Source organism: Balaenoptera musculus, chromosome 7 (genome assembly GCF_009873245.2).
Source record: "Balaenoptera musculus isolate JJ_BM4_2016_0621 chromosome 7, mBalMus1.pri.v3, whole genome shotgun sequence".
In the NCBI taxonomy this organism is placed as follows: Eukaryota; Metazoa; Chordata; class Mammalia; order Artiodactyla; family Balaenopteridae; genus Balaenoptera; species Balaenoptera musculus.
In genome coordinates, this window is record NC_045791.1 from 22,887,776 (window position 1) to 22,910,263 (window position 22,488).

Genomic DNA, 22,488 nt, shown 5'->3' on the forward strand with positions numbered 1-22,488 from the left:
TAACTAACACCTCCTTGAAGATTAAATTTCTGCTAGTGGTTTCTTATTTTTTAAATTAATTTTTTTTGAGGCATAATTGACACACATTATATTGTCTTCAGGTGTTCATCTATTAGTTTGATTTTCATTTTTAGAAGGGTCTTTTCCTTTACATTTTGAACAGTTTGTGATTGGGTATAAAATTAGCTTACGTGAATGTCCTTTTCCTCAATTGCAGTACTCAAAGGCAAAAATGGTTTTGTGGAAATGTGTGCATTTGCATGCTTAAATGGGATCTGATTTGTATTGTGCCAAGTACCATTAATAACAATTATGTAGGCTTTGAAATGAAATTATGACTAAAAAATATATGTGGCATATTTTCTATGCCAATTAAAAAATATGTCTGGGGAACTTTCTTTCTTTTTTTTAAATTCCACAGATCCTGCTAAAATCTAAGAATCGTGTAGACTGATTTAGTTTTTCTTTTCTTTGCATGGATATAATGTTTATACCACTCAACTTTTGAACATCAGATAGTTTTAAATCACATTGCATTTGTAATAATAATTATAACAATCATAATGGCAGCTCACACTTACAGAATTCTTACTAGCTGCCAAGCTATGTGTCAAGTGGTTTATATGAGTTATTCTTTTACTCTACTTTAAAATCTCCATAGCCTAGCTGTTCTGTTTAATATGAACATATGGAAAATCTTAATGCTCAGTTGATAAAACACACACACACACACACACACACTCACGCACACACACACTAAACCACTGTGAGGAAAAGAAACAAGAACAGTCTTAAAAAAAAAACACAACCCTGAAGCCATGTGACAGATTTAGCAAATTCTTTTTATTTACATAGAAATGTGTACACATACTTTCTCTGTACACAGAAAATTCTAAGTTTATATACATAGATGGTTCCCACATATTTTACAATAAATAGTATTTTAATCTTGTTTCTAGGTGAAAATAAAAAGATGTCTCAAAATATTTCACACCAACCACAAAATTACAAAAGCACCCGATGAACTCAGAGCAAAAATTTCAAGCCTGTACTACCACACACTAAGTCTAGTACAATTTTTACAAAAGACAAAAACCAAACACTGTGCAGATATCACCAAGAAAAGGAAAGGAATGGAGATGCAAAATAGAGATGAGTGCTGCTGGCTTTTTGAACAATGTAGTAAGAGCATTTTTGTTGGTTAGGACTGGTCTTCCTTTAATGTTTTACTTTAACTGCTATTTTACAGATAAGAAGGGGAAAAAAAGTTAACGTCTATCGTAAAAAAGAGTAACCATTCCATGAGTCTTACAGGTTCTAGAAACCTTTGTACTGGTCAGCCAGACTGCCTTTCTGTGCTAATTCAAAGACCATCCAGTTCTATGACACAGAATGACTGTCGACCCCCTCAGAGAAGATGAGGGGGACACGGTTGTGAAGCAACATTATTAGGAAGTCATCTCAAAAGACTGGTGAATCATGCATCTTGGTTATTAACACTTAATAATAATTAGCAATGTTTAAATATACTCTTTATTTCCACAATCTGAGCCCTCATGTAAATAATTAAATGCAAGGAGAACTTAATCTAAGAGGCTAGAAATAATGAATATATCATGCTGGAATTTCCTCCTTCCAATTCCAATTTCTTTCCCATTCTAGCCTATAGGAAACAATCACTTTCTCTCAATTTAAGAGTTGTTCTACACCTGTGTATAAAAATCATACTACCAAATGAATAGAATGAGGTTAAAGGGTGAATACAGATTTATGATATTTTTGACCACCTCACAGCACTGAATTTGACAAAACAATCTAAAAACATCCTGATGGTCATTATTCTTGAACTGACTTACAATATATCCAGATTTGCTTTCTTAATACACTAATGTTACTACTCACATGAGAATCCTGAGGATGGTGACCAAACCAGGGCTAAGTGTTTAAATCCCACTCCACTCAATTCTAGCTCAGATAATAATGTATTTTGTTCCACTGTGGCACTGTAACTTCACACATGAGTTTTGAAACAAATTTTACCCCTTCATCTCTCATATCAGTAACAGCACGTATGTGGGAGAAAAGACAGCAATAAAAAAAGAATTCAGTGTCAGAAATGCGATTCATCTACCAAATAGAATCTTTTCAGTTGCTTTACTGAATCTGCTATTTTTAAGGTAATCTTCCAAAACATACTTCAAAGGCAGGCTCATTTCAAGAGCAATGTTTATCACATGCATAATTTGGTTCTTTCCTGTTACATGTTGCTACCATCGACTCTTAGAGAAACAACAATACCTGGAGGACTTAGCCATCCTATGTGAGAGTGATGGCTTCATACACAGTTTTACTCTTTAGATTCAGGTACTTATGATCGAAACAAACACAATTCACATTTAAAGATGTTTCTATTTCTTTTAAGTTTGAAAACCTTATAGGGAATGAAGGTTCACTGCCAGAAGCAAAAGGGATCCTTTACCATGAAGAGCTGGGCTTGGTTCTTGGCCATTCTAATTGAATATATATTTGTCCTTCCTTTCTATTGGCTGTAGAAAGATTCAGCCAGAAGATAAGTATGGAGTCTCACTATGGTAATTGTAGTCAGGACAGACCTTTTGCACAAGTTTATAATCAACACTGTAAAAGGCAATGTAGATGCAAATGACCTTGAAGGGCTTGGAACACAACCAGGAAACGTGGCTCTGAGTCTGCTCCTGGTAGCAGATCTTGGACGGGTCGAAGTTGCACAGGGCAGTCTTCTTTGCCCGATCTGTTTTTTCATACTCAATGCGACAATTGAAAGATTTGGATTCCTTTGTCTCCAAGGTAGACTGCGGGGAAACTTCAAATTCCACCACTTTGGAGGGGGGTACCAAACTCACTGACACATTGCCCAGGCCTGTGGAATTATGTCGGAAATAAACACTGAAGGTTCCATTTCCATGGTCAACGATTTTCCCCGTGATGAGGAGGTTGAGCTTAACAGTTTTAATGTTGGAATGGAAGTCGCCCCATCCAAACATTTTCTTAAATTTTCCCGTTTTCACTATTGGCCTCCGTTTAGTTCTTGCCAAGGGCTCCTGAACCTCCGTGATGTTGGCCAGCCAATCCCAAAAGTTCTCCAAGCTGTCCGCATACGCCAAGTGTCCGGGCTTGGGGACTGGAGACTGTTTAACAAACAGGCGCAGAGGATTGATGATCCTTGAGTGTACCACGTTTCCCACCAGTGTCCCCGCAGCATCTTTGTCTTCCCAATCCAGCCCTTCTGTGGCGTGCACCACCTTTTTACTGTCACAAAATAGCTGTTCGAAAAGAAGAAAGAGAAACACACTTTAGGTTAGGCTTTGCGTGCACACATACCAAAGCCAAAGCACCAGGTTAATTCTTGTAATTTATTTCAATTCCTGCTAAATAGCATTTCACACACACAGCTGGGCTCCACAGTGTAACAAGACGACCATTTAATTCAAGCAATGTAAATCCATGAGTACGAAAACGGAAATGATGGGATCAAGAAGAGAGTACAGTTGGCTCTTTGTATCTGCAGGCTCTGAATCCAGTGGATTCGACCAACACTGAATTAAAGTTAAAAACAAATGAAAACCCCCTCCAACACTCCCGCCCCCAGCCAGAAATTTCCAGAAAGCAAAACTTGAATTTGTCATACTCTGGCAACTATTTACATTGTATTAGGTATTATAAGTAATCTAGAGATGATTTAAAATATACAGGAGGATGTGCATAGGTTATATGCAAAAACCTCATTCAGATCAACTGGTCATACAGCCCATGAAGGTCAGTATAGGCTCCAGATATGACTTGAGTTTCCTGAGAACTGATGCAACCTGGTCCAAGTGACTTGTCCTGTTCTCTCTTCAGGGAGACGTTCAAGGACACATGGGCAGATAAGAAACCCCTTGCTGATCAAGGTCCAATTTCTCTTCTCTCTGATTATGATTCTTGCTGTGTATTATCTATTTTTTGCCTGTTTCCGGTATTTCACGAGATGTGCCTTGCTTGGTCATTGCTGACAGTCACAACTACCGTTCCTGAGAATCACTGGTACTCAAGAGCTTCTCCTTTACTTCCTGATCTCAACTCCCCTATTTGTACAACTTCCTAACTTCTTCCCTCGCTCCTGCCTTGCTTTCTCTCTTTCATAGGGTAAATTTCCCCTTTTAGCTTGCTTTTTCCAAAAGAAACCGAAAATCTCAATTCTTACTCTTACACACCATGCTCCTGATGAATACTTTATTAGCAGAATTAAGATCCATTCTCCGTTCAAAAATATTTTTTCACTTACAAGTATGACAACACTCTTCACTACCAGGAGAAACATGCTCTCTTTTTTTCCTAAAATGTTTGTTTTTACATTACACATTTTCCTGAGTTTTTTCTGCCTGGATCATTTTTCTTGATTTAGTCCTTTGCCTGATTTTTCTCCTTCCTTTTCTGTTATTGAAAACCTACCCACATTGAACCCATTGTTCAACAAGAAGTCTTCAATCACGTAGGGTCTCAGGTTAACTGGTATTAGCGTATTTTAGAATACATGATGGGCCCCCTTATGTGATAGACATTATGAGATCCTTCTCTTATCTCTTGGACTTCTGATGTGATGGTTCTGAGATTAGTCAATAATAATTACGCAAAAAGTCATTTATTGACTTTTAAAAAAACTGAAGATTCTCTTCGTAGTAACATGGTGTAGCAACTTGACCCAAACATATGTGACTCATCCTAAAGAAATATGAGTGTAAAAAAAAAAACAACTAAGCTTATCAAACAGATACATTAGATATGATTATTTGCTTTTAGAAAGGCTCTTCAATTCTTCAGAAAAGATTCTCCAGATGAGAATTTAAAATGAAATTTGATTCCTAAAAAATATATTCTAACACAATACTCTTCAGGTTCAAACCTGCTCAAGGAGCCCTTGATTTTAAGGTTGGCCTATATAAAAATAATCAAATTTAACTATTAAGCACAGATCTATAATTGTTCTCTGTTCCAATGAAAAACAGTCACTGACAGTTCCTTAGACAAAAAAAGTAGATGGATGTATCTTTTAGTTCTTTTGCTTTGCCCTAGACCATCACATTTGTCACTTGCTTTGATAACATTAAACAAGGTGAGAAAAGCTGTGTATAACTTCATCTGTTTTTTACTCTAAAATGCATGGACGGTTCTTACAAGTACTGATTTCCAAATCTAAACCCAAATTTCAAAAAACTATTGGATGATGATGTATTGGTAGAAGAGTATAATTAAAAGGGTAAATATATTTCTAGTTGTCTTAAAAAGCCAACAATTGTACCTCCTCTCCCAACTTCCTCTCCCTTTGGTGTAACTTGTTCAGCCTTCTCCCTGGAACATTTTCTTAAAGGCATACATCACTGCTGAGAGGGCACCCTCTCCTAAACAGGTTTACAAAGACAGTTGTGTGACCAAAGTCCCCAGAGCTCATGCTTCACCTCAAAAGACCTAACCAGGGATGACTGGGATTTGGATCAACCATAACCCTGCCTGCACTCATCCATAAACTCCCAATATGAAAGCAGCATGGTGGAAAAAGCATAGGGTTTGGTGCCTGATGACCTCATCACCCCCTTAGCTTGAAGTATTTGATGTGAGCCCAAATTTTCTCACCTTTATGTCCTTTGCTGGTTGATTGTAAGGACTAAATAAAAGAATGGATGGAGACTTCCCTGGTGGTCCAGTGGTAAAGAATCTGCATTCCACTGCAGGGGATGCAGGTTCTATCCCTGGTTGGGGAACTAGGATCCCACATGATGCAGGGCAACTAACTAAGCCCTCGTGCCACAACTACTGAGCTTACATGCCTCAATGAGAGAGCCCGCGTGCCGCAAACTACAGAGCCCGTGCTGCAAGGAAATATCCTGCAGGCCTCAACAAAGATCCCACGTGCTGCAACTAAGACCTGACGCAGCCAAAAAAAAAAAAAAAAGAAAAAGAATGGATAGAAATTACTGAGCCCAATCTCTTGCAAAAGGCTTTCAGTGACTCCTGGCTCTTGCATGGTCCAAAGGGTAGTCCCATGCCTCCTATCCAAGAATTGTTTTCAAAGGATTATATGGATTCTCCGGTCTCCAGGAAACTGATTGGTGGTTAATCAAGCAACTTGTTCAGTGCCATATGATACATTAACGAGTAGAAATTGACCTTCTCAACCACAGAGCATCAATCAAATGCTTCCTCATGTTTCCAGTCTCGCTGACATCTGAGTCATATCCATATCACAGGGACAGGTGAGCTCTTTTTGCCAACAAAATGTGTTTGTGGATCTTTAATTGCAACCTACCAAATGAGTCAGCAAAGGATCTGAAAGTACAATGTGTCTGGCAGGTGCCCTCATTCCTGTATAGACAATTTCAGTGATACAGCATGCTGGGAGAGGACTGTAGGTGGTTCTGAGCCTGTTGGCAAACCACTCTATCCAAGGTAAGGTTGTTAGATGTTATCTGCAAAACACAAGGCTGTATCCCCCATTACTTTTGTACTTGCTGGGGCTTCCTATGCTAATGTCAGTAGCACTGCTATCTTTTGTCCCACCATATTACAATAATAATGCAAAAACATTTAAGGGCATGCACAAAATGGAGTTTAAAAAAGGGAGAAAAAGAGGAATTGCTGTGCTTTATCTGTTTGAACATTCCCTGATTTCAACACATTTATCAAAGCTTAAGTAATTTATGTCTTGGCAGGGTGTATCAATTTCACAAAGCACACACATTAGCTAGATACAATGATATCATATTAGCTTTTTCTGCATCTTAGAGAGAAGCTCAAAAAGATTAATAAAAGCTCAAACCTTCATCAATTAAATGAAGCAGGTGGAAGGAAGGAAATAGAGGAAGAAAACTATTTCATTTCAGTGCTTTTGTTTTTAGGGGGGAAAAGAAGCTGACAGGTTCAAATCATTCATCATAACAGGCTGGAGTTGAATTTCACTGATAATTAAATGCATTTTTTCCCAAGAGGCAGAGAGGGTGCAATGAATTTTATAGTAGCAGATGTGAGAACTGTCACGAATTACGGAAATAATTTATAAACTAAAAAGCATCTTCCTTTGCAAATACTATACCAGAAGATTTTTTTTCAACTATATTTATTATGTATTTTTCAATAAACATTTTATTTTAAAATAGTTTTAGTTTACAGAAAAGTTGTGTGGTACAAAGAGTTACCATATACCCTGTACCCAGCTTCCTATATTGTTAACATCTTACATATTACACTTGTCACAACTAATGATCCAATGCTTATACCTTATTATTAACTAAAGTCCATACTTTATTCAGATTTCCTTAGTTTTTCCTTAATATCCTTTATCTGCTCCAGGATGCCATCTAGGGTCCCACATGACATTTGGTCATCATGAATTTTTAGGCTTGTCTTGGCTGTGACCATTTCTTGTTTTTGATGACCTTGAATGTTTCAGAGAGCACTGGTTAGGCATTTTGTAGAATGCCTTTCAATTTGAGTTTGTCTGATGTTTTTCTCATGATTAGGCTGGGCCTTGGGGAGGAAGAATACAGAAGTAACGTGCCATTTTCATCACTTCATCTCAAGGGTACATGCTAGCAGCGTGACTTAATCACTGTTGATGTTAATCTCTGGCTTAGGTAGGGAAGAATTTTTTTTTAAGTTTTGCTTTCAGAATTTTCACAAGGCTTGTACATTTTTGTTATCATAAGCTTAGTTTAATTTACATTTAATTCAGTGGCATTTGGTTTAGGATTGATTTTTTTAAAATGTCAGGAACTCTCAAGCATTTCAATTTATAACCCTTTACCACATCACTGAATTATCTCAAATAACCTCAGAGTTGTTTAGGAAATCCTACACTATTCATAAATTATTCTGGCATTCTTATGTGCTATAAATGTGTCCGTCATCATCAGTTATTATTATTGCTGTTTTATTTTATTTAGTATTTATTTTTAAAATGGGGCTCATTTTGATAATTGATAATTCAATAAAGAAGAGCTTAGTCTATAAATATCTCACATGGAGTTGGAATTACTTGCTTAACATTAGATTCAAATGTCCCTTTTCTCAGTTTTGGAGCTCCATCGTACTTGACTCTATACATCCAATGAGTCAGTACCAACATTTATGTGGGGCTTTTTTTGCAGGTCTGTTTACCAAGGGGAATGGAGCTAAGGAAAGAGAGCCTCACAAAGCAGAGTTCTACATTCATAGTAAGCTGGGTGCTGCAGGACCATGACCACTACTTGCTTTCCCTTGGCATCTGAGACAGTCAGACCTCTGCCGTAATTATGGGATAACCATCTTCTATATGTCTCTCATTGTGATAGCTTTGCTTCTTCCCTGTCGCTGCATGTGGGGATGGGTCCTAAACTGTGGGGGGCAGGGGAAGAAGAGGGGGAGGAGATTTGTCTACACCCATGAGTAATAGAAAGGAAATGAAGGGCATTTAAGATGTGAGCTTCTGGGGCTCAAATTCCATTCAATGTATACCATGCCATTATCAGTTCAAGTAGCTCTGTCCTAACAGGTATTATTTTTTACTTATTATTTGAAGAAACACCTGTGGATGAAATATCAAGACCAGCCTTGCTGTCCCAGTCTGGGGTTTAGCAATTCTAATTGACACGTTTATTTAGCCCCTATCGACTCTTTACTTACACAGCACCAGGAAGTTGAAGGAGATGCTTCAATTTCCTAAGTAGTTGAAGCTTAGCTCTTCAAGCTCACTGCCTCGAAATACAGCTCAGGAGACTGGATGAACTTAACACACCTTGTTTAAGAAAGTGGGAAACCTCAAACTGTTTAGAAATATTCCCACTTTATTTTTTCAGGAGTAAGTTTATGGCTACACTGATTTTTATCTTTGCCTGCAATCCTATGAGTGCTACGGTACTCCCACATGGCACTTGCAAATTATTGGACTGAGAGAAAAAGTGGAGTGTCCCAGTCAAGTCTGTGCATTGCAGAAAAGAATCTGTTGGCACATCCTCCAGTGGCTGAATTTCCGTAAGTAAAAGATTGTTCTAAGAGTGAAGGAATGAATGAAAGAAGCATGGGCGATGAACTCAATCAGAACAGGTAAAAACCAAAGCAGGAAAAAGCAAGCAATGGAAACAGTAATGCTTTGATTTCCTGGAAGGAGTTGGAGCATAAAAGGAAGTATCCATCCCTAGCAGGAGTCGCTGCAGAGGAATAAAGACGTAGACGTAGAGAACGGACCTGAGGACACAGGGAGGGGGAAGGGTAAGCTGGGATGAAGTGAGAGAGTGGCATGGACATATATACACTACCAAAGGTAAATAGATAGCTAGTGGGAAGCAGCCGCATAGCACAGGGAGATTAGCTGGGTGCTTTGTGACCTCCTAGAGGGGTGGGATAGGGAGGGTGGGAGGGAGATGCAAGAGGGAGGGTAATGGGGGTGTATGTATATGTATAGCTGATTCACTTTGTTATACAGCAGAAACCAACACAATGTAACACAATTATACTCCAATAAAGATGTTGAAAAAATAAATAAATGAATAAAAGATAAAACAAAACAACCGAATTTTTTTCCCGTAATCATAGCATCTATACCTCAAGTGGGATGTTTTCAGTTTTTGGTGTTTACACTGAATATAAAATATTTATAGCCCATACTGCTTTTCTGTGAAATGCTTGCAATAATAGAAATAATGCACCATGCACAGATTGAATATATCACCTTCCATTAACAAGGAAGGCCGTACCCTTAACTATTTTACAGTACATCAAAAATATGTAGTCCTCTGTCCATCAAAGAAAAATAATTATGACTTTCCAGGATGAGGCAGAATGAGGTGAGTGCTCCAAACCTGTGAATTTATACCAAGCTGGGAGGATTGGCTTTTCCATGATAACAGGACTGGCATATGCTACTAGAGATAAATTGATACAGATCTGTAAAAATATTTTTAAAGGCAGCTGGCTTGCCCCCCCCCCCCCCCCGGATATCCTGGAAGCATTTATTAATGTTTTTTCACAGTGACAATCATTGCTAAGTGCCAGTTTGGAAGAATAACTGGTTTGTTTAATAGATCTGTTTATAATGCTGTTTCTGATAAAATCCATTAATTATTTCACTGGGGTAGTATTAGTTCAAGCCAAGGACCCCCAAAGTGAGCACTGCTATACAACATAGAGATGGCCTGCAGATCCCACTATAGCTAAACAATTATAGAACCGATAATGAAACGTGGTCTAAGGCATCATTTATGTTACATATATATATATAGCTTATATAACTGGATTGCTCTAACAATTCTGTCCCGTATCCTTCAGTTGAAATGAAACAACGACCTGCTCAGCAGGAAGAAAAAAGAAAAACCCTGTTATGATCGAAATTAGCATCCCATTAAATTTTTTGCTTGTAAACAAATTTTGGAAAGCACTTTCTCTGGGTCGAAATTTTGCAGACTATCATCCCTGCTGACAAGAGAACACATATCTGCGGGACAACCTACAATGCTATATTGATGATTAGTAGTATGGTTTGCCCTAAAGTCATATTTCTGGTGCTCCATTACAGAACTGTCACAGCAGATTAAAAGAAGAATGACAGAAAGGGAATGAAGAATGACAGAATCAAACATATATCAATGTATTAATTGTACCTATTAATATTTTGTGGCATAATGTGGCATTGTTTAAAAATTCATCTTGCAAGTTGAAAAACAAATGATTGCTTAGGAGAAGAAAGCTAAACAATGGACGTCCTTTCTGCTGAGAGTAGCAAATTCATTTTACCTTCCAGATATCTTTTAATAGCTACCCTTTACATTTTTCTAAATTGATACAGGAACTAACAGGAAACATAAATGTGAAGACAGAAATCTTAGTAGTAAGAGCCAAAAAGCTAGATTGCAAGGCTTGGCATAGTTTTATTGCTAAGGTTAAATATGGCAATTCTTATTTTATCTTGATGACAGTAATCTGGAAAATCGATGACACAACCTCTGCAAAAAATCTTACACACACACACACACACACACAAGCCCACATTCTGACACACAGAAATATCACGTGTATAAACGCATGTGTGCATGCACATACCATAATTTCTGTAAACATTTAAAAGAAATGGTGTGATACTAAGTGAAGTAAGCCAGACAGAGAAAGACAAATATCATATGATATCACTTATATGTGGAATCTAAAAAAAATGATACAAATGAACTTATATACGGAACAGAAATAGAACCACAGAGAGAAAACAAACTTATAGTTACCAAAGGTGGGGTGGGGGAGGGATAAATTAGGAGTTTGGGATTAACAGACACACACTACTATATATAAAATAGATAACCAGCAAGGACCTACTGTATAGCACAGGGAACTGTACTCAACATTTTGTAATAACTTATAAGGGAAAAGAATCTGAAAAAGAATATATATATATATATGTATATATAAAACTGAATCAGTTTGCTGTACACCTGAAACTAACACAACATTGTAAATCAACTATATTTCAATAAAAAAATAAAAGAAATGGTGTGAAAGAAAACAGATTTCATTTTGTATTTGCAAGCTGCATAAAAGGGGCTCTTTAACAAATTATGAACAGACTAGAAGTAAATTTTAAGATACCTTGTGGTAGAGGGCTGCTAAATGTTAGGCTATGTCTATACTTCCCAAGTAAAACAGGGTCAGAGTGCAATGTCATTTAACCCAAGTTTTGCAAAGTCACAGAAGGTATTCTTTTGATCATCTAGTAGAAACAGTCCTTTCACTCTTAAGGAATAAGTGACTCAGCATGGTAAGTGGCACTGTCTCTTTTCACCCCCCATCCTTAGACGCCCCATCCAAGTTTTCAATGAGAGAGAAGAGCTTTGCATGACAGGAACACATAAATACTTCTGAAATATAATGGCCTGGGAAAGACAACAGGCATCTGTGTCTTGACCCCTATAAGTTGGCATTTAAAAAGGAAAGTTGCAACAGAGGGAAGAGCAGTGAAAGGAGAAGTGGAAATGGCATATATTGTATTTTTTACACCAGTTTAGGCAGAGTTTCAATGCGGGATGAGGAAACATGGTAGGTTGGTGGGTGGACAGGGCAGGAGACGGGAGTTAGGAGAGGTGTACTGTGTATGGCTTTGTACTCTACCATCAAATCCATTTGATATTTCAATCTTCAGGTACCAGTAATCCAGCAATTAGCACATACTGCCTGTGAGGGTTAGTTTTAATTGCCAACTAGGCTAGGCTCTAGTACTCAGTATTCAAACACAAGGTGCAAATACCAGGTGCTGCTGTGAAGGTATTTTGTAGATGTGGTTAACGTTGCCAATAAGTTGATTTTTTTTTTTTCAGTTAAAAATGTCAGCACTTATTGGTTACATCTTTCACCAAACATTACATTCAGTAACTTAAAATAATTTTTCAAATGGTTTTAGATACACAGATGATATTTCACTTAAATGTAAATATTCATAGTCTATTCGGGATTTTTACAGGATCCTACATAAATGTGCTGCTTTATGATGATCCAATATAAGTATGTTTTGTAAGATCAGTGTCAGTTTCCACACTAAAAAACATCTATTTAATAAAAAAAAAAACTCAATGCATATTGCTTGTGTATATGAAACTGATAATTGTATCAAAATTATTTTTGCATTAATCATTCCTGACATTTATACTGAGAATTACAGAGTTTCTGTAGCCTGAGAGAACTTCAGAGACTTGTCCAAGGTCTAAGTAGTGAGAAGTAGCAATAAGTCTAGAAATCAAGTCTTCTGTATCAAGTCACTGCTCTTTCCACACTAATACTGTAATGGACCTGACACACAAAAAACTTGAACAATGTAATATAAATAATAATATAACGTTTGCCTTATAAATAAAATTTTTTTCTAAGTACAAAATGAAGTTTACTCTAGAAAATGAAACTAAGAAAACCGAAGAAAATTAGTCTTTACAATTACTAATATTTTAATATTTATTCATATTTTCTACAAATGTAATATAAATAATATATATCTTATATATTACTTTAATTATTTTTAAGGAAAATACATTGTATTCAGTCACATAATAATTCAAATGGTCTAGAAGAAAAAAATCTTGCTATTACTGAGAGTAAAATCTAAATTCTAATCTGGGTCAGTTTCCCCTAGACCTCCTCCCTAGATCTTGAAGGACACTTTACTGTTCCATCATTTGGGATCATGGATCATTCTGGGAAGAAACAAGCTCGCCGTCCTCTGGGTGAGCTGGGGTAGCAGGCCCTTCCTCGTAGCCCAAGGAGGTATTGTCAGCCCTGGTCTTTGCATCCATGGCTCTGCCCTCAGAGTCATTCTTTCTTTATTTTGTCCCGTCTCTGTGCCTCTCAGTCCAGGCTTGAAAAGTTTCTTTCTTTTTTTTTTGACCGCCCCGCGTGGCTCGTGGGATCTTAGTTCCGTGACCGGGGATCCAACCCACGCCCCCTTCAGTGGAAGCGCAGAGTCCTAATCACTGGACCGCCAGGGAAGTCCCTGGCAACGTTTCTGATGGCATAAAATTCTTAAAACCTTGTCAGTTTCCTGTGTAGTTCACTGGGGTCCAAGCCATCAATAAGAGCGCCCTCCAAGCATCTTTTCTGGATAACTGTGTCTCTGCTTCTTGTTTATGCTGAGATGGTTGATTGGATCCATGTGCCATACACCCAATATCTTCAGCAAAAGTTGTTCAGTCACACCCTTTGGTGTTTTCTCCAGAGCAAACAGTCTGACTCTAAGTAGATTATTCTTGGTGTTGTGAGTGGGCCTTATCCAATCAGTTGAAATGTCTTAAAAGCAAAACTTCTTCCCTGAGGAAGAAGACATTCTGCCTCAAGATTGCAGTATCGACTTTTGCCCAAGAGTTTCTGGGGCCTGTCCTACGGTGTCAGAATTGCCAGCCCCCATAATTGCAAGAACAAATATTTTGAAATACAGCTCTTTAGATTATCTATCTATCTATTATCTCTCTCTCTCTCTCTCTCTCTCTCTCTATCTATCTATCATCTATGTCTATCTATCTATCTATCTATCCATCTATCTATTGATCTATCATCTATCCTACTGGTTCTGTACCTTTGAAGAACTCTGATACACTGCCATTTGATTTTAATAATTATATTCATGTGTGAATGTCTTATTTTCATGATTCAATTATACCTCTTTCTTTCTTGTATTCTCCATAGAACCTAGTACAGTGGACCCTTGAACAACACAGGTCTGAACTGCATGGTCCACCTATATGCAGATTTTTTTCACTAATTACACATTACACTACTACACGATCTGTGGTTGGTTGAATGTGTGGATGCAGAACTGTGGATATGGAGGGCTGAATGTACCCAGATTTTTGACTGTGCAGGGGGTGGGCACTCCTAACCTCTGTGCTGTTCTAGGGTCAACTGTATAGGGATACTTGATGGTGACTTAATCGTTGGTTCAGATTTAGGATCAAGGGACTCCATGTGGCTCCCAGAGGAAACTGTGAAAGTTTAGATCACTGCACTTGTCATTTTGTTTATTATTATTATGTTATTTTTTACTTGACTCTTCCTCTTGTAAACTCCTTGGTGGCAGCTACCATATCTTGCTCACCTTTATGTTTCCAGCGTTCATCATGGTGCTTGATTCACAGTAAGTGCCCAGTAAAAACTGAATACATAAATCTGACTGGCAGGGTGGAACATCCTGGACTTTTCACAACTTTTTATTTCTTTAGGCCTTACTCTTAGGACACTTTGGAAAATGCTTTAAATCTTAAATAAAACGTAGTTGGTAAAGGAGCTAAGTAGGAAAAATAATGGAGATGGAGAGTAAGGAGTTACAAGGTGGGAGAATGGAACTGAAAAATAAGTAATGATAACTGGATAGAAGAATAATGAAACCTCTACTGTATAGCACAGGGAACTCTACTCAGTATTCTGTGATAACCTATGTGAGAAAAGCTTCCAAAAAAGAATGAATATATGTGAATATATAACTGAATCACTGTGCTGTACACCTGAAGCTAACATAACATTGTAAATCAACTATACTCCAATAAAATTAAAAAAAAAGATTATACTGATTCGACATAAAAAAGAATAATGAAACCAAAATAAAAATATTAAAAATAATATTTGAAAAAGTTAGTAGGAATTATTAAAAGAATTAATTTATAGGGTGTTATTTTCAAGGGGTCCTCATACCTGTGACTTCATCTAAAACCTATAAGCTAATATTAATTCACAGGTCTCCACCTTCAGCCCAGGCTCTCTCTGAAGTTCATGATCCGTATATCTCCCTTTTTAAAAGACAGCCTCACTTTAATTGAACCATGAAAAGTATACACCACCAGTTTTGCACTTTGTAAAACATAATATGCTGCCTTCATGGTTGTGGAAGTAGCAGTTAACAATGAGGATAGAAGGGGATTGGGAAGGCTATGAGCTCTCTGTTAGAACTCAACGGACTGCAACGCTTCCTCATCCGACCTACTGGGCTGACGTTCATGCCTGCACAACTCCTTGAACTTCTAGAAGTACCTTGCTGACAACCGGCACAGCCAGGTATATATCCTGGGAGCTCTCAGTCATCTGATACTTGGCTAAGATCAACTGTGGCTTCTTTCTTGGCATCTGCAATCATTTGTAAACTGGATCAAAATCAAAGTCTCCTCTGTCTCTCTGGCTCTCTCTGCACACCTGGTTCAGAAGTCCTGGGAAAGGTCAAACAGTATGGTCCTGGGATTAGGAGTTGGTTCAGGACCACAGGCAGGGGGCCAGGCTCTGTCTTGCAACCATTTCCTGTCAAACCACATCCATCAGGCATCTGGTCCAGTGAATTTTCTAAGATCTGATTGTGGGCCTTTAAATATCTCATTACCCAGAGCGGTGTTTTCACACTTTCAGAGCTATGGTACCTTTTCCTCCTAAAGTAAGCTTTTGTAGAGTCTCAATAAATACAAGAGACACAAATGGCATTTACATGCACAATTATACATGAGTTCAACTGTGTAACAACTATTATTGTAAACTTCATGAATGAGTGCAATAAGGATCTTAAAACAAACATGAAACTTGAAATCAGAGGTAACAGATGATTGTTGCAGTCATATCTGCCTCAAAATAGCTCACGGTAGCACTTCTTCCATAAAGTATCTGTGACAACCTGATGGACTTGGTTGTTCTCCTTTTGGGCTTCCACCATTATACTCTTATAATAGCCCCTGAACTGGTTGGTCTCCCTTCATTAGGCTGAATTCTTTAATGACAGGGACATTTTCTTGTTCTTTGGTGTATTCCCAAGGCCCAGCACATTGTCTAAAATAAAGTACACATACTTAATAAACATATGTTGCTAAAAAAGTGTAACCCTTCCCATAAAGTGCCAGTATCATTTCAATATTGACTGAATGACTTGGTTAAACTTCCCCTGAGATTTTATGTATTGCAAAGTCATTCCTGGCTTGTACCCAAATGACCATATAATATTTTTAATTTATTGGGGATCAAATACGTGAAGTTTAACTGACTGTGGTTTCCATAGAGAGCCTGGAGAGAAAAGCCACGCTTGAGGAAGGAAAAAGGTGGGATGCTACAAACTATTCCTGATGGCGTCCAGGCCACCCTGGTCCTTGAAGACTCAAGCATAATCCCAGCCTCTGGGATCCAGAAGAGAAGGGTCCCTGGACTTGGTTGGGGGGCATGGTCAGATTCAGGAAGGGACCTGGAAAGGGGTGCTATGGCTTACCCTAGTTAAACAGGAAAAGGGGGAGAAAGATTCCTGTGAAGGGTGTCCTTCCAGGCCTGGGGGAGAATTAGCAGAGCATCCACCGAAGTACCAAGGAGAGAGGATGCTTTTCCAGGAGTGTCCGTGTCAAAGTGAAGAACGAAGGAAGAAGTTATTCAAGTAAGTTACAGTGTTGTGGGGAGATCTGATGATTTCAGACCGAAAGTGTTCTGAACCTCAGTCACATACATTCCATTCCTCACTGTACCGCACTTGGCTTTTGTAGACATATTTAACAATCCACCAAATAAGCCAGAATACTAATTAACGAGTGGAAACCTTTTCAATGTGTTACTGGGGAAGGAGGAGCAGTCGGTGATTCACTAAGTCTTCCTGTACAAAAAAGTGTTGAGAACGAATCAACCTGTTGATGAAAGTCGGTTCACTTTGGTGCTTATTGAGCATCTAGGGCGTACAGACCACGTGGGTGACATCCCCTCGCTACAAACTTGCAGTGGAATCGATGGAGCTGCACGTGCGGGAAGTAGCTCGAAGTGGTGGCAGAGGGTGGAAGTGGTCAGAAAGCAAAGTTATCCAGAGACTGGGAAACTTGAAATGTAAACTTATCCTCCACCATGCCCATAACAGGGTCACTTACACTGATTTCCTTTCTGCTTTCCCTCCTGTAAACGTATTCTCCTCCCTTTGCCACGGAATCTCTCATCTAGTGCTTCTCCATCCACTAGTGACTCATCCTAGCTCAGTTATTCTGAGTCCTCCCTTGTTCCCACCCTCCACAGCTAATTCATCACTAATTCCTATAGTCTATTCCCACATCTATTTTAAGTCTGTCTACCTGTCTTCTCCACCAACAATGAGATCTCTCTCCTGGACACCTTAGGAACCTCGTGTCCAATCTTGCCCCTTCCACGGCTCTCTGCACAGCATCCAGAATGAACTTCAGGCAACCAGGCCGTGTCCCTCCACTGCTCAAACTCGTCAGCAGATTCCAGTGCACTGAGAATAAAACTCAGACTCCTCAGACGGTGACCAAGGTCCTCTGGCTCTGATCCTCCTGGCTTTCCAACAGCACTCCACTCACTCCCATGCAGTAACCTTATGTCATCTTCTTTCAATTCCCCTTGAAAACCATCAGACAACTTTGTTTGGGGTTCTCTAACAGCACGTGAACATTCTGCCTTGCTTTACCTTCTCTCACTGGATTGCAGGTTACTTTGAGAGTCTCCCATCACATCCATTCTGCACATATTTGGGGGGCACTCCTGCGTTCCAGGCACGGGGCTGCAATGGTGGATGAGACAGTGACAACTCCCACTTCATGGAGCGTAGCGTGGCGTGGACGAGATGGACAGAACGTGTGTAAACAAATGCATTTACAAAATAAATGCAAACTGTGGGGAGTGCAGAGGGGAAAAGCAAGAGGAGATTCATGAGAGAATAGGGTGAATCACTTGAAAGTGGGTAGCACGAGGGGGTGGCATTTAAGCTCACACAGAGAGAGTGAACTGAGCTCACTGTAGGAACAGGGCAGAAGGGGTGTTGCGGGCAGAGGGCCAGCGTGTGAAAGACCAGATAAAGCTCAGGGAATCCCAAGAATCAAATGAAGGCGGTTAGTGGGAATGGGGGTGGGGGGATGGGTACAGGTGATGGTGGAGAAGTAGGCAGGGGTTAGATCACTGGTAGGAAGTGTTGAATAAATATTTGTTGAGTTTTCATGTGGTGAATATACTCCAGCTGCAAAATTATACAGGCTAAAAAACTGAGGTCCTTAAAATCAAGAAAAAAAAACCTAGAAGTGAGGTCTCCACATTTCCAGTCGAGTGCTCTTTCTAGTATCTCTATAGACTGTTAAGTTCACAGGGAGACATGGAAGCAGAGTGGAAATGTGATCACTCACATCTGAAGATGAAGTGCCAGCTTCTATCATGCACAGATTGAACGTGATTGACATGTATTAATTGACAGTCTTTTATCGGAATGCGTGACAGCTACTGAGCTTCCCTGAGTCCAGCTTCATTCTGAAAGCAGATACTGCTCTCTGCTTGAATGTTCCCTTTTCCCCAAACTCCTTTTGTCTAATCACACTCTGTGTTTTCTACATCTGGGGAGCTTTTTCTCATTCTCGGGACCAAGTTGTAACTCTCATAGATGAACTCTTGGAACCTGAGCAGCCTTGTGAGAAGCTGAAGAACTCTGCTGGAGAGACCTTGTGTGGAGGCTCTGAAATTACATGGAACGCAGCTGAGTCTAAACTTCCGGCCACCCTTCCAAGGCCCTGGGCGTGTGAGTGGAGCCGTCTTGAACCCTTCAGATCAATTCAACTGCCAGCTGAGTACCTCCAAGTGATGCCAGTGAATGCCCCTTGGAGCAGGAGAATTAATCAACTAAGCCCTGTCCAAATTTTGGATACACAATATAATGAGATATAATAAGATGGCTGTTGCTTTAAGATGTCAGATTTTGGGGGTAGTTTCTTATGCAGCCAGTAACTGACACATGGAGAGCATGTGTAACTCTGTGAGGTGAAGAGTAGTAGCCACTAAAGAGGTAATCAGAACTTTTCATAAACAGAGCGTGTCCATGAGGCTGTCTGTATGGGGAGTGACCCGCAGCATGAGCCTAGATGGTTCAGCCCTGAGCTGTTCTGATTTATGGATCCCACCCAAAGCCCTGGGGTCTGCCTAAACTCTGCCTTTCACGGTCCTCGTTGAGGAAGGCTCTTGAAAAGTCCAGACCCAATCCCTGGGCTCCCCTGAACATGATCACCTGCGTCCAGACTGCTGTGATGACTTCCACAAGATTCTAAGATCGTGTTTATACCATCAAGGAACCAGTGCTAGTTCCTCAGCAGCTACTGCAGAGCTTTGGTCAATTTGTAGATTTCAATGAGATTCAAGATATGTGTAAGAGAAGCTTTAGTAACTATCCTCCAATGCTAAGTAACCATCTCTCTGCTTTGCTTTGCCTAAGATTTCCTATGTCTTAGGTCTTAACTGGGCACCTTTTTTGCCCAGAAGAAAATTATTAAAGGTTAATTCTGAAAGGACAGCAAAAGAGAAAAAAAATGATCAAGCAGGCACTGTTAAGCTAGGCTAATAGAAAACAGGTGAAACTCATGATTTTTGGTTTTTATTTATGTAATAATACACTCACAACAGACATCATTTTTATACATAGCTTATTTGATCTTTAGATATATCTCACTTCTCATCTTGATATGACCTAATTCTAAAGAGTGGGTGCCTCAGAATACTTGGAGATTTGTAATGTTTACAAAGGAATCACGTCAAGGATAGCAGAGGAGAAAACGATTAGAAGAGGCGTAATTTCTTAAGTCAGTTGTCAGAACCATAAGAAAGCCTTTTTTGAATAAATTAAAATTTTTTCCTTGTTATACAGTGCACATAAGTTATATTTCCATTTCATGCATATTCTTTTCATAAGAAATTTCCAACAAGGAATTAATGATTAATAACATTTAACACCCTGCTTGCCTCTTTTACATATTATCTCCTTTTTTAATAGCTTTGCTTGATTTCTTTTCATGCTTTGCCTCATAAATGCACTTATGCTTCTCAAGCTTTGTCTCTCAACATGGCTGAAACACTTAGGCGAGGCCATCTGTTCTGGTCACCATGGTCAATTAAAAGAAGGAGTCTATTGGGCATATACCCTGAGCAAACCATAATTCAAAAAGAGTCATGTACCACAATGTTCATTGCAGCTCTATTTACAATAGCCAGGACATGGAAGCAACCTAAGTGTCCATCAACGGATGAATGGATAAAGAAGATGTGGCACATAAATACAATGGAATATTACTCAGCCATAAAAAGAAATGAAATTGAGTTATTTGTAGTGAGGTGGATGGACCTAGAGTCTGTCATACAGAGTGAAGTAAGTCAGAAAGAGAAAAACAAATACCATATGCTAACACATATATTTGGAATCTAAAAAAAAAAAAAAGGTTCTGAAGAACCTAAGGGCAGGACAGGAATAAAGATGCAGACATAGAGAATGGACTTGAGGACATGGGGAGGGGGAAGGGTAAGCTGGGACAAAGTAAGAGAGTGTCATGGACATATATACACTACCAAATGTAAAATAGATAGCTAGTGGGAAGCAGCCGCATAGCACAGGGAGATCAGCTCGGTGCTTTGTGACCACCTAGAGGGGTGGGATAGGGAGAGTGGGAGGGAGATGCAAGAGGGAGGAGATATGGGGATATATGTATATGTATAGCTGATTCACTTTGTTATAATGCAGCAACTAACACACCATTGTAAAGCAGTTATACTCCAATAAAGATGTTAAAAAAATAAAAATAAAAGGATTAAAAAATAGAAATGCTGATCACCTGCTTCTTTACCAACAGCTGTAGGACAAAACTCACCGTTACAAAGGTGTGAGAGTGTCTCTATTACGAGCCTTTGGTCAGCCTAAAAATGTAAGGTAAGGTCCATGTCTGCGAGCTGCCATATACTTTACAGATCCTTAATTGTGGCCATTCCTTGATTTTTTTCATCAAAATGTGACTGTATCTAAACTGTGAGCTATGAGAACTCTTCTGGTATATCTGAACGGCTGTCCAATAGAAGCCAGGTGAGATTTCTAACAGTTTGCCCTGGATATAAGTATGGAGACAGAAGGTAAGCAGATGTAGATGGTAAAAGGAAGTGATTTCTAACCATGAGGACTATCCATCAGTAGAACAGCCTGCTCCTATGATGGTGTAACGGGTTGAGTTGTGTACTCCCAAAAAGATATGTCGAAGTCCTAACCCCTGGTACCTGTGAATGTGACTTTATTTGGAAATAGAGTCTTTGCAGATGTAATCAAGTTAAGATGAGGTCATTAGGGTGGGCCCTAATCCAGTATGATGGGGTCTTTTTAAGAAAAGAAAAAACACACAGATAAAACACCGTATGAAGAGAGAGACACAAAGACAGTCTCTGAAGAGGGCGACAGAATTAGAGTTTTGCTGCCACCAGCCCAGGAACACCTAGGGTTACCAGAAGCTGGAAGAGGCAAGGAAGCCTCCTCCCTTAGAAGCTTCCAAGGGAGCATGCTCTTGGCCAACACCTTGATTACGGACTTGTAGCCTGCAGACTGTTACAGAATAAATTTCTGCTGTTTTAAGCCCCCTAGTTTGTAGTACTTTGTTATGGCAGCCCTAGACAACTTACACAGGTGGTCAGTTTCCCTGTCTTCATCACTTGAGATGTTAAAGCAGAATATCTGAGGTTATAAGGAAATTCATAAATCAACTAAGTATTCGCTTAGACAACCTTTATGTTTCTTCCAGTCTCAAAATTGCCTTCATTTTTAATATACTTTTATATGGTCTGTAAATGATATTTGAGGTTTTAATAAGATCATGTATCAACATTATTATTTAATACTGTTGCAGAAGTTCTGGCCAATTCAATAAGGCATAAAGAAAAATAGTCGGAAAAACTCATGGCAATGAAATGACTAAATTATTATTACCTGCTGAGAAAAATAAGTTGGATAAACAGGAAATCCAAGGAAATGAAATGAAAAAGATTCCAAATTGATACTAGTCCAGCATAGTAACTAGATAAGAGATTAATAAGCAAAGATAAATAGTTTTCTATATTTTAGTATTAACTGTGTTAGAATGTAATTTGAAAAAGATGCTGTTCATGGTAGCAACATAAAATTCAACTTATGTAGGGGTGGCCTAAGACTTCTGTGAGTAAATTTACAGAAGTCTACGAAGA

The 22,488-nt window shown here is 38.9% G+C and overlaps 1 protein-coding gene across 1 annotated transcript in view; it reads right to left on the bottom strand.

Moving 5' to 3' along the window:
- Window positions 1–923: 923 nt before the first annotated feature.
- The window catches only part of NXPH2 (neurexophilin 2), a 98,933-nt gene continuing 77,368 nt past the window's right edge, over window positions 924–22,488 (bottom strand). The window contains exon 2 of the mRNA XM_036858244.1: window positions 924–3,302. Coding sequence (XP_036714139.1) covers window positions 2,559–3,302 — 744 coding nt within the window. The 3' untranslated portion in view covers window positions 924–2,558. The remainder of the gene's footprint in view (window positions 3,303–22,488) is intronic.